General features: G+C 51.2%; 1 protein-coding gene across 1 annotated transcript; it reads left to right on the plus strand.

The window, feature by feature from the left end:
- Positions 1–1,646: 1,646 nt before the first annotated feature.
- LOC136479297 (zinc finger BED domain-containing protein RICESLEEPER 2-like) lies at positions 1,647–3,566 on the plus strand. Its single transcript, XM_066477212.1, has one exon. It carries the CDS (start codon positions 1,647–1,649, stop codon positions 3,564–3,566), a length of 1,920 nt encoding a protein of 639 aa, XP_066333309.1.
- The last annotated feature ends 8,534 nt before the right edge of the window (positions 3,567–12,100 follow it).

The following is a 12,100-nucleotide window of genomic DNA, read 5'->3' on the forward strand; positions in this document are numbered from 1 at the left end:
AACTTTGCCGAGTGCTAGGACATTGCACTCGGCAAAGATTTTTTTTTTAAAAAGCAAAAAATCTTTGTCGAGTGCCAAGCTGGGGAGACACTCGGCAAAGAGCTTTTTAAAAAAATTAAAAAATGTCTTTGCCGAGTGTCTTGTCGCCGCGACACTCAGCAAAGAGTTTTTGAAAAAAAATAAAAAATGTCTTTGTCGAGTGCCCTAACTGTCGGCACTCGGCAAAGGCGTCGTCAACGGAGCAGCGCCGTTGATGGCTACTTTTCTTTGCCGAGTGTCACCGTTGGCCCTCGGAAAAGGCTTTGCTGAGTGCCCGACAAATGGCCCTCGGCAAAGAGCCTCTTTGCCGTTAATTTTTTTTCCAAGGGCTCTTTGCCGAGGGCGGCGCTCGGCAAAGCCTTTGCCGAGGGCTTTTGGGCCTTTGCCGAGTGCCTTGGGCCCTCGGCAAAGACGCCGCCTCTAGTAGTGGAGGCACGGTGACCCACATGAATATACTTGGCCATGCAGCCCGAGGCACGACGGCACGACACGGCACGAAGCACGTTTTATTAGCCCGACACGAGCACGGCACGGCCCAGTGACATGCGGGCCTGGGCCCGAGGCTGCAGGCCATGCCTAGGCCGCTGCTCAGGCCCATGGGCTGGCACGGCACGGCCCGCCCTGAGTCAGCCGGCCCGGCAGCGGCTCAGCCACCCTCCTCCCCCTCCTGGCCTCCTCACTCCACTCCTCCGTCCTCCCCTCCCGGCCTCCCCGTGGCCCACACCCACGACCGTGGCCACACCCCCTCCCATATATAAGCTCACACCGTGGCCACGGTGGCCACACCCGAAAACCCTAGATCATTTCACTCGCCTCGCTGCTCTCGCCTCGCAGTCTCGCTCTCGGCTTCATCCTCCCTGACTCCGGTGAGGTGACCTCGATGATCTGCCTACCGGTGGCGAGCAGCTCCCTACTCCTCCTACCTGATCCCCTCCCTACTCCCTCTCCGGCCTCCGCCTCTCCCTTCTCCCTATCCCTATCTCCACTGTCCACTCTAGATCTTGGTGACTATGTGAGTTCGTGTCCCATCTGCCCCTCCTTCGCCGCTCACCATCCTTCTCACCGGTGTGTCGTCTTCTCTGGGTGGCCCTCGTCTTCTCCGGCATCGAGCTCCGGTTGCATAGGTACATTCCTAACCCTAACCCCGCCTACCGCCGACGAGCAGCTCCCTATTACTAAATCCTACCTGATCCCCTCCCTGCTCCCTCTCCGCCTCTCCCTTCTCCCTATCCCTATCTCCCCTCTAGATCTGGGTGATTATGTGAGTTTGTGTCCTCGTGTGCCCCTCCTCCGCCGCTCGTCGTCCTTCTAACCTTACTGTCGTCTTCTCTGGGTGGCCCTCGTCTTCTTTGGCACTGGGCTCTGGTTGCACAGGTACATCCCTAACCCAAACCCTAACCCTAACCCTAACCCAAACCCTAACCCTAACCCTCCTCTTCTTCCATTGATGAATGGTTTGTGTCTTTGTGATCTATTCTGATGTACTGTTTTCCTCCTCCTCCATGTCTTTACGCAGGTCGGTAGCCGATGCATCGTCTTCTAGCTGCGGCTTAGAGCAAGCAAGGCGGCCACCCGCACCATTGAGGAATGGGGCTGGAGAGGTGGCCATGGCCGATGAGGATGGCCTCCTGCCGGTTGGCCTGGCCCCAGAGGGCGAGAATGACAACAACACTCGAGCCGACGCTGTTGCGTTGTTCGGTATCAATCTTGGGGACGGCTCTGCTGCTCCGATCGATGTGGACGCGGATGGTGGCAAAGGGGGGACGACGACTGCGAACTCCAACGGCACTGGTCCTTCGGTTGCTGGTATAGGTAACACTAATAAGCGCAAATCGCCTATGTGGGCTAATTTTGAGGAGATCTATGAGGTTATTAATGGTTCTAGAATTTGCACCAAGGCTGTTTGTAAGATGTGCAAATCTACCTTGTCTACTAGATCTTCTGCTGACACTGGTCACTTAAAAAGGCACCAAAAATCATGTAGGATTAAAACTGATCAATGTGCTAGGGTTCAATCTAGGCTTTCATACAATCCTGATGGTTCTGTTTATAACTGGGATTATAAACCTAAAGTTGCTAGATCTGAATTATGTCGTTTGATTGCTAAGCTTGATCTGCCTTTAGGAATTGGTGAGACTGATGCTTGGGAAGAATACATTGTTAGAGCTCATAATCCTAGGTTTGTGAAGGTCTCTAGACAGACCACCACTAGAGATCTTGGCAAACTTTTTAATGAACGACGTAATATAATTAAGAACTGTGTGTTGTCTGGTGCTTCTTCTGTTGGTCTAACATCAGACATTTGGTCTGGTAATGCAAAGGAAGACTATATCAGTGTTGTTGCTCATTATATGACTGCTGACTGGGAGTTGCAGAAAAAGGTAATTGGTCTCCGCTTGATTGAGGTAAAACATACTAGTGACAATATTGTAGAAAAAGTTGCTTGTGTGATTGAAGAATTTGGTTTGCTTGACAAGGTGTTCTCTGTTACTCTTGACAATGCTTCTTCCAATGCTAAGGCTATGGAAACATTGACACCTATGTTTGCTGGTTATCTAGGTTCTGAACCTGCACCTACACCTTCAGATCCTAATAAGGTTAAGTATCATCTTGTGCATCAACGTTGTGCTTGCCATATTGTTAATCTGATAGTGAAATCTGGCTTAAAAAGGTTCAAACCTTACACTGAGGATTTCAAAACTGCTATTAACTTTTTGAATTCATCTAATCAAAGGATTGCTTTGTTCAAGAACTTTTGCATTGCTAAGGGTGTTAGACCTAGAAAGTTTGGTTTGGATATGGATGTTAGATGGAATGCTACATATCTTATGCTTAAACACCTGCTTTCATATAAGGATGTTTTTTCTGTGTTCATTAATTCCAACTATGGCTCAACGTTGTTAACTGCAAGTCACTGGTATATTGCTGATAAAATACTTGAATTCCTGGAAGTTTTTTATGACTCCACAGTCACTCTTTCTAGTGTTTACTATCCAACTAGTCCACTTATTCTACACCATCTGCTAGATATTATAACTCATTTGCATGAAAGTTCAAAGGATCAGAATCTGTTTTCTATTGTCTATCCTATGAAGCTTAAATACCTAAAATACTGGAAGGACATACCTCTGCTGTATTCATTTGCATTCATTCTTGATCCTAGAGGTAAAATGAGAGGTTTATTTAATGTTCTTACCATAATGCAACAAAAAACTAGTTTTGACTACAGTTCTTATTATGGTATTGTGAAAACTAAAATTTTCAAGTTGTTTAACAAGTATGAAGAAAAGTTTGGTGCAGCTAGGTCTCAAAGGAGGGCTGCACATCCTACAAGCATCATGAGTAAGAGGAAGCATGCATGGGGAAGAATTTTTGGAGGCCCTAGAGCATCTAGTGTTGTTGGACCTTCCCCTGCCTCTGCTCCCAGTCCTTCTTTATCTACTTCTGCTGCTACTTGTGAGCTATCTGCTTATCTGGACAGTGATAATGTCACTGCATGTGAGGATGACTTTGATCTACTTCTCTAGTGGCATGGCCATAAGCTAACATATCCGGTGCTTTCTATCATGGCTAGAGATATTATGTCAGTTCCTGTTTCAATAGTATCTTCAGAATCTTGTTTCAGCTTGATAGGAAGAATACTTGAGGAGCGGCGCCATCGACTATTGCCTGAACATGTGGAGATGCTTGCTTGCATAAAAGATTGGGAGCTGGGTGAAAGAAGACTGCAGCATGATGTTGACAACCAAGAACTGGTAGAGTCCTTCGAGCATCTCTATCTTGATGGAGATGCATCTACTTCTAGTTCTGGGGCTCCTTCTGCTACCACATCTGCATCTGTGGCTTCTACATCTAGTGGTTGAGATTGAGAGTTGAGATTGAGACAGTGAGATTGTGAGACTTGAGAGGTGAGCTGAGAGCCTAAGACTTGATTATGATCTGTATCTGTGATGTATCATGTAAACCTTTGAACATGTTTAAGACTTATAAGAGCTGTGCTGCACTCTTTTTCCCTTTCTAGGGTTTCTCATAAGGGTGAGTTTTACCCAGAAAGGTTTTTAATGAGGCAACATTACACACAGCTCAGTTATCCTTTTAATTTCCTCTTGTTCTCTGTGTGTATGGTTTTGGTTTTAGTTTGAAGCTCTTCTGGGAAAAAATACTTCAAATTTGAATACTTCTTGTTGAGATGAATTTTTTTGATGTGTTTTTGAACCCTACGGGCCTTGGGCTGGCACGACCTGGTGATTTGGCCATGCCTACCAGGCCGGCACGGCACGGATTTAGGCCCATAGGCCCATGCTTGGGTTGTTGGCTAGGCACGAGGCCCGCAGCGGCATGGCACGAGAGGCATGGCGTGCCATGCCAGCCCGACATCCTCAGGGCCGTGCCTGGCCCGTGCCCGGACCATGCCGAGCCGGGCCAGCCCAATGGCCAAGTATACACATGAATCACACAATTTTGGCTCAGACCAAGCACTGCACGGCTCGATGGTCAGTGGGCCCGGGCTAGCCCAACCCAGTCCAAGGGAGCAGACCGTGCCTGGCCCACTACTTAGGCTCGTGGGCTAGCACGGCATGGCTCGGCCTTCAACGGTCGGCCCAACAGCGGCCTGGCCTCCCCCCTGCCCTGCCCCCTAGTCCTCCTCTCCTCCCCAAGGCATAGCGCCCACATGGCCCACGTGCTCCCCCGCGTCCCCCCCTCATATATAAGTCGGCATGCCGCGGCTACTCTCCCACACCCCGAACCCTAGCTCATTTCATCCCACCACGCCGCTCTCATCTCGCCTCGATCTCGCCCTCGCCATCTTGGCTCTGTCCTCCCCAACTATAGTGAGGTGACCTCGACGATCCTCCTGCCATCGACGAGCAGCTCCCTACCCCTCTTACCTGATCCTCTCCATCTCCACCTCTTCCTTCACCCTGTCCCTATCCCCCCTCTAGATCTCGATGATTATGTGAGTTCGTGTCCCCGTCTGCCCCTCCTCCCCCGCTCACCGTCCTTCTAACTGGTGTGTCGTCTTCTCTAGGTGGCCCTCGTCTTCTCTGGCATCGGGCTCCGATTGTGTAGGTACACCCCTAACCCTAACCCTCCTCTTCTTCCATTGATGAATGATGATTGATCTATTCTAATATGTTCTTTTCCTCCTCCATCTCTTTGCGTAGGTCGGTAGCCGATGCGTCGTCCTCTAGATGTGGCATAGAGCGACCAAGGTGGCCCCGTGCACCATTGAGGAACGGTGCTAGAGAGCCCTCCACGGTCGAGGGCGCCATGGCTAGTGCTGATGACGAGATCGTCCAGCCGCTCACTGGCAATGATGATTTGATCGTGGCAAGCCTAGCCACTGAGGATGATGATGACACCCATGAGGACGCTGTTGCCTTGTTTGGTAACCATGTCGGTAGCGGCTTTGCTACTCCGATCGATCAGGACGGCAGCGGTGGTGAAGGGGCGACAGCGACTAAGACCCTGGTCTGCTCCAATGGCTCAACTCCATCTGTTGCTAGTACTGGTACCTCTTCTGGATCTGGTGTTGGTAAGCGTAAATCTACTATGTGGGCTGATTTTGATGAGATCTATGAAACTGTGAATGGTAGGAAAATCTGCACTAAAGCTACCTATAAAATGTGTAAGCATACTTTGTCTGCTAGATCTAATGCTAGCACTAGGCACTTGAAGAGGCACCAAAAATCTTGTAGGTAGAAAACTGATCAAGCTGCTAGGGTTCAAACTAGGCTTGCTTACAATACTGATGGTTCTGTATATAACTGGGACTATAAACCTGATGTTGCTAGATCTAAATTGTGTCGCTTGATTGCTAGACTTGATTTGTAATTAGGTATTGGTGAGACAAAGGCCTAGGAGGATTACATTGTTCGTGATCATGCTAGAGGGGTACTTTGTGACCTTTTGGACATGTTAGAACACAAACAATGTTGTGGGTGCCAATATTTGTCCTACAGTATGGTAGGCGCTGACATTTGCCACACCAGAAGAACACGATGGAACCTGCCACATGCATCTGGGCGTCAATAGTATTGTGGGCGCCAACAAACTATCTTGTACCCAACGGCGTGGGCAACAAAACTAGAATACGTGCACTCTCTCTCTCTCTCTCTCTTGTAAGGCCATCCCCTTCATCTATAAAAGGGGATGCGCTCTCTCCCAACAAAAGGACAGTCATTCTGACTCCCTCTCTCTCTGCTAGCTTTAGACATTCTGAGTACTCGAACAGCTCCATAGCTCTAGAACTCTAAAGCTACACAGAGCATATGTATCAAAACTTAGTGCATGTAGGAGCTCCCGTCACTCTTGGCCCTTTGATCCAGAGCCCGACCGGACCTCTAACACTCCCCCCATCTTATTCCCACTCATTTGTAACCCCACAGCAAATTTTGAGCACCTGGGCTCAGGAATAAAGTCATCAACCGACTCAAACTGGACGTATGGCACGTTGCCTGAACTAGTATAAACCATGTGTCATTGAGTGCTAGGCCACATCCGATCACAACGTACGGCAAAACAACAAATATTTACTTGTTGGTCACTTTTTGCACCGACAGTGGGTGTCGTCCATGGGGAGGACACCGTACGTTCACGCTTTTGGTCATCGGATGGCCCACCTTTCTGTCATCTTCATCATGATGGGCTCAAGCGATATGACTTGCTTCGGCTCGCTGGAGTTTCCCACACTCCCACCTGTTGGGATGTGGGTTCCTCCCATGTTCGAGCCATCCCAGACCTTCCTCTTCGAAAGCCTGGACTTCGTCTCTGACCAGCTCAGCGTGCTTTGCCTTCGTGAGGAGGCACTTGTCCCAGCGCTGGTCGGAAAAGGAGCACCATCCGTTGGCTCTAGAACACCCGGCGACCTCAACAACGAGACACCTACGCTTCGCTTTGAGCCCACGATGAGCTCAAACCCCACTGTGAGTAAGGTACATATTGTTCTTTACTAGCTATTTAATATCTTTCGTCGACTCTTCGGAGGGACCCCGTTGTCCCCATCGCAACCGCCATGCGACCGGTTCCCCTATGACCTTGCGTCCCCCACAAACGCATACACACGGGGGCTCCAAAAGATGCTGATGCCGCCCCCTCTCACATCCGAATTCATGGGGATGGCGGGCTATGCTCCTGCCTCTTTCCACGACCTCTTGGATGACGAGGTTGAAAGCTACGGCTCCAGCATCGGCGATGTTGTGGTACCTAGCCACCCTCTATCTCGGAAGTGTGCTATGGCGGACGCTCTAGGACAGCCACCGATGGTAGCAGAGTCTCTATAGACTCACACCCCTCCAGACCCTCGTGCGGAGGCCCTTGCACGTGTGCAGGAGCACGATGAGGAGTTACGACAAAGGCGGTAGAGCCAGCCGCCACCTACGTCGGCACGCTCGGCGTAGCACACTACGCCCCACGCGCATAACCCGTCTAGCGGTGCCTGGGGTCACGCTCGCCAGGTCTAGTGCAACATCATGGATGGGGGGAACGATCCCCCATAGTTTGCTTGGGCTAGCCAGAACATCGCCGTAGTGGCAATGGTTCTACACGGCCTTCCAGAGCCTATCGACCCCCAGGACTAGATGATCCACCAGAACCTCCAGGCGTAGGTGGAAACCACCACCGTTCAACAGGCGGAGAGCTTTGCATCGCGACACTAACTCGCAGCCTCTCTCTCCACCAGGGGAATGGGGGCGCACTAGTCGAATCACTCCATCCGCTCACCACTATAGTCTCCAGGCACAGAACAAGAGGCCACAGCTGCACCATGGCCTGACTCGGCGCCCGCTCCACACCGACCACCTATGCATGAATGTCTCAGGCCAAACCAAGATGCTCGTAGCAGCATCAACAATCGGCCTCAAACAATGCCACAGAATACGAGGCGCTCATCAGCAGACTACGCATCGCCATCGAGCTCGGCACTATGCGGCTATACGTCCATGATGACTCGGAGTTGGTCATCGACCAAGTCATGATGGAGTCCTCTTGCAAAAGCCCCCTCATGGCAGCATACTGCTAGGAGGTGCGCAAGATCAAGGACAAATTCTAGGGATCGAACTACATCATGTCCCCCGAAAGGACAATGATGTTGCCGATTTTCTCACAAAATTGGCTGCTAGGCGGGTTCTATCTCTAGATGGGGTCTTCATCAACAACCTTCATGAGCCGTCCGCCTACATCCTAGAAAGTCCAATCCAGACACACCCTGATGCCAACCAGGTGTTCAGGGGCTCTGACCTCGGTGCCTCCGTGATGACATCACCCGCCGATGTCGTCGTGGTGGCACTCGATCAAGCCGACTGGCAAGCACCACTACTCGCCTACCTCCTCGAGGAGATTCTCCCACCCAAAAGGACTGAAGCATGACAGATCGCTCGATGCTCCAAGATGTTCGTCACATTTGGTAATGATCTTTACAAGCGAAGTCTATTAGGAATACTCATGAAGTGCATCTCTACCGACCAAGGGAAATAGCTCCTCCTCGAGGTCCATGCTAGAATTTGTGGACATCATGCGGCCCCGAGGTCGCTGGTCGAAAAAGCTTTTCGACAAGGTTTTTACTAGCCCACTACACTGCAAGAGGTAGAGGAGGTCATCCGTAGGTGTGAGGGATGCCAGTTCTATGCTCAGCAAACTCATTTGCCAGCACAGGAGCTTCAAACCATCCCTATCACCTGGCTGTTTGTGGTCTGGGGCTTCAACATGGTCAGACCCCTCAAAAAGGGCTTGGACGGCTTCACTCACCTACTCGTAGTGGTGGACAAATTCACCAAGTGGATAGAGGCGAAGCCCATCACCAATATTCGCTCAGAAGAGGCGGTCAAGTTCTTCCTTGACATGATCTGGCGTTTCAGTGTTCCTAACTGTATCATCACTGACCACAGAACTAACTTCATCGGGAAGAAGTTCCTAGACTTCTGTGATGGATACGGCATCAGGATCGACTAGGCCTTGGTTGGACATCCAAGTACTAATGGTCAAGTCGAGCGGGACAATGGCATGGTCCTCCAAGGACTCAAGCCACGCATCTTCGATCGACTCAATAAGTACGTCGGGTGATGGGTCATAGAGGTCCCAGCGATCCTCCAGAGCCTGAGAATGACCCCAAACCGATCCACAGGGTTCACACCCTTCTTCCTGGCCTATGGAGCTGAAGCAATGTTGCCCTCCAACCTCGATCATGGCGCCCCAAGAGTAAAGATGGCAACGAGCATGGTGCCCACGGATACTACCTTCTTACACCCGCACTCGCCAGCTAAATCTCTCGCCCATGCCCGCGCTCGCAACCCGCCATGGGCAACAAACCACGCCCGTGCCCTCCATCCATGGGCATGTCCGTGTGCCTGCCAGATTGAGCATATACATAAACCATAGTGCATTACAAGAGATACAAAGATACATATTCACAACAAATCGTGTATATATACATATATTTGCTTGTAGGTCCCACATGTCAGACCTATGGAGCGGGTCTGGCGGATAAGCGGGCGAGGATAGCAAATTTCTTTGCCCATGAAGAACTATCCTCTGGGTTCAGGATGGTGCCCGCACCCGTGCCCACGGGCAAGAAGTGGTGCCTGTATCCTTGCCCATCGGGTTCCATGCCCGTGGGCATGCGGGCATTCTGTGCCCGTTGCCATCTTTGCCCAAGAGTGAAGGCCTTCGATCGAGACCGAGCCATGGAGGCTTACCAGGAAATGGTCGACCTGCTTGAGGAGGCTCATAAGACGACCGTCATCCGCTTTGCTCGCTACCAGCAAACTCTCCATAAGTACCATGAAAGAAAAATCAGAGGGAGGATCCTTGAGGTCGGAGACCTCGTGCTCCGAAGAACCCAATCAACCAAGGAGAAACATAAACTCTCTCCACCATGGGAAGGACCCTACACAGTGACCGAGGTGATTTGACCAGGCACCTACTGACTGAAGGACGACAACAGCAATGTTCTCACCAACACAAGGAATATTGAACAGTTACGTCGTTTCTTCCCCTAAAACTCAGCCTTACCGCTTTCTTTCATTCAATGTTTGCTCCTGCAAGCACCCTAGCCTGAGCACTCTTAGCCTGGGTCGCTCGGGGACTCCACGAGGGGTGCAATACCACCCCTCTTTTTTACTATCATATAGTAAATACCTTTTACCTAAATGAAAGGGTAGTCCATTCCTTTAATTACCCTATGTAACTTTGTTTTAAACTCTCGACCGATCACACCCTACCACGACCTACGGTTATGAGCAACTGAGCCTCACGGGCCATGCCTGGGTTCTTAAGGTTGCAGCCTATAGGTCAAACGGGTAGGTGCAAAAAAGAAAGGATAAAAAACAAAGCTATGCTAGGGTAAAAACAAAGAAACAGGTGGGGCATGCTTCCCCTTATAAGTGATTCCATCACAAAACAAAACTGAAGTATTCATGAATACAAAAAAATCGTTCACATGGGGGCTCCCCCATGAACTTATCCTTTACATTTGCTAACTGTTTCTACTCCAAATTCTATTATGGCCGACCGGCGGCATCGGCTGACGGCGCGGTCGACAAGGATAAGGGCTGCTCGCTTGCTGACGGGACAACGTTCGGCTCAGTCAGAGATGGGACGATGCTCGTTTTCGACCCAGTCTCCACTCCATCTATAGGCTAGATGACGTCTTCCTAGCACACACCTTTAGCCACACTCGCATGGTGAGCCTCCATCACCCACTACGCGGAGACTTGCTTAGCAACCATCTGTGCGTATGGCACCAAGCTCTCCCCAAGCGCATGGATGGCATCCGTGCTCCAGCCATTGGCGTACCCTCTATAGATGGTGGCGAAGTCTAGGTCCGGGTGAGGTGTCACCATCGAGGTCAGCACCCCTGATGTTCCGTAGAACATCCTGGCAGAGATGAGCGCCCAAACTTTGTTCGGGGCCTCCGCCAGCTGGACGGTGGGCGTGCTGGTGCTCGGCGCTGACCTGAACACCTCAGAAACGACCACCTAGGCAACATTGTAGATCTGGTGAAGCTCCCCCTTGAGAGCACGTCGCTCTTCAAGGGACTTTGCTAGCGCCTCCGTGCTCTAACCGATCACCGCCTTGGCTGTCTCTAGCTCCCACTCTAGAGAACCAATTTTTCTACCCAGTATTGGAAAAAGGACGACAAGCTCAGAAGCAAAGGAAAGAAAAAACCAAGACATCAAGCAAAGGCGGAATAGATACATACTGAGGTGGGTGCCTTCGAGGATGGAGAGCCCTTCCTCTTCCTGGGTGACCTTCTCAAGCAGTTGGGTGTTCGACTCCTCTGCCCCATGCACCTACCCTCGAAGCACGAGCACTTCTCGATCAGCCTTCGACCAGGCCTTCTGCTCCGTCTCTAGAGCCTCCAAGGACTTCTGGAGCATCGCCTCGGTCTTCGCTAAGCGGACCTTCGCTATGTCGAGTTCCCGCTCGGCAGCAGTCGCCCGTTCTACCACGAGCAATTCTACCGCCCATGCTCCCGTCACCTCAGCCGCCCAATCTTAGGACTTGTGGCGGGTGGATTCCAGCTGGCGCTCAATCTCGTCGACCCACCGCAACATCTCAGCTTCCTGCTCCATCCAACCATGTTCCTCTCGAAGGAAACGAGGCTTATGGATCGACGTCACCTCTGACTCCTATAAAATGAGAAGCAAGCACACCGACACAACCAGTGGAAGACTAAGGAGTTGAGGACAAACACTAAAAACATAGAAGGCTTACCCCTGTGATGCATGGCAGGTCAACTAAGATCACCTGATGGACAAGCTTAGCTCGCTCCAAGGCCTCCTTGAGCTTCGCCTTGGTTTGGGCGAGATCAGACTCCATCGACAGTCCGCTCTCCTCTAAGAAGTGCTAGAGCGCCACCTCCTCCTCGTCATGAAGGATGAACCGAGCCTTCCTCGGGTCGCTAGGGCTAGACCACACTAGCTCGTAGGTTGCCCCCAACCCGCTGGAAGATCCAGTCGCTACAACATCATGCGACGACCGGACCACCGCCAGCTCCTATGATGGCGGGATGGCCGGTGGCTCCGCCCAAGCACATGCCTTGCCAGAGCTAGGGATCTCCACT

The sequence above is a fragment of the Miscanthus floridulus genome, chromosome 9 (assembly GCF_019320115.1).
Source record: "Miscanthus floridulus cultivar M001 chromosome 9, ASM1932011v1, whole genome shotgun sequence".
Taxonomy (NCBI): domain Eukaryota; kingdom Viridiplantae; phylum Streptophyta; class Magnoliopsida; order Poales; family Poaceae; genus Miscanthus; species Miscanthus floridulus.

What these genes read in the sequence shown, in the direction of transcription:
- LOC136479297 (XM_066477212.1), top strand. Translation starts at nt 1,647, where the DNA reads ATGGCCGATGAGGATGGCCTCCTGCCGGTTGGCCTGGCCCCAGAGGGC.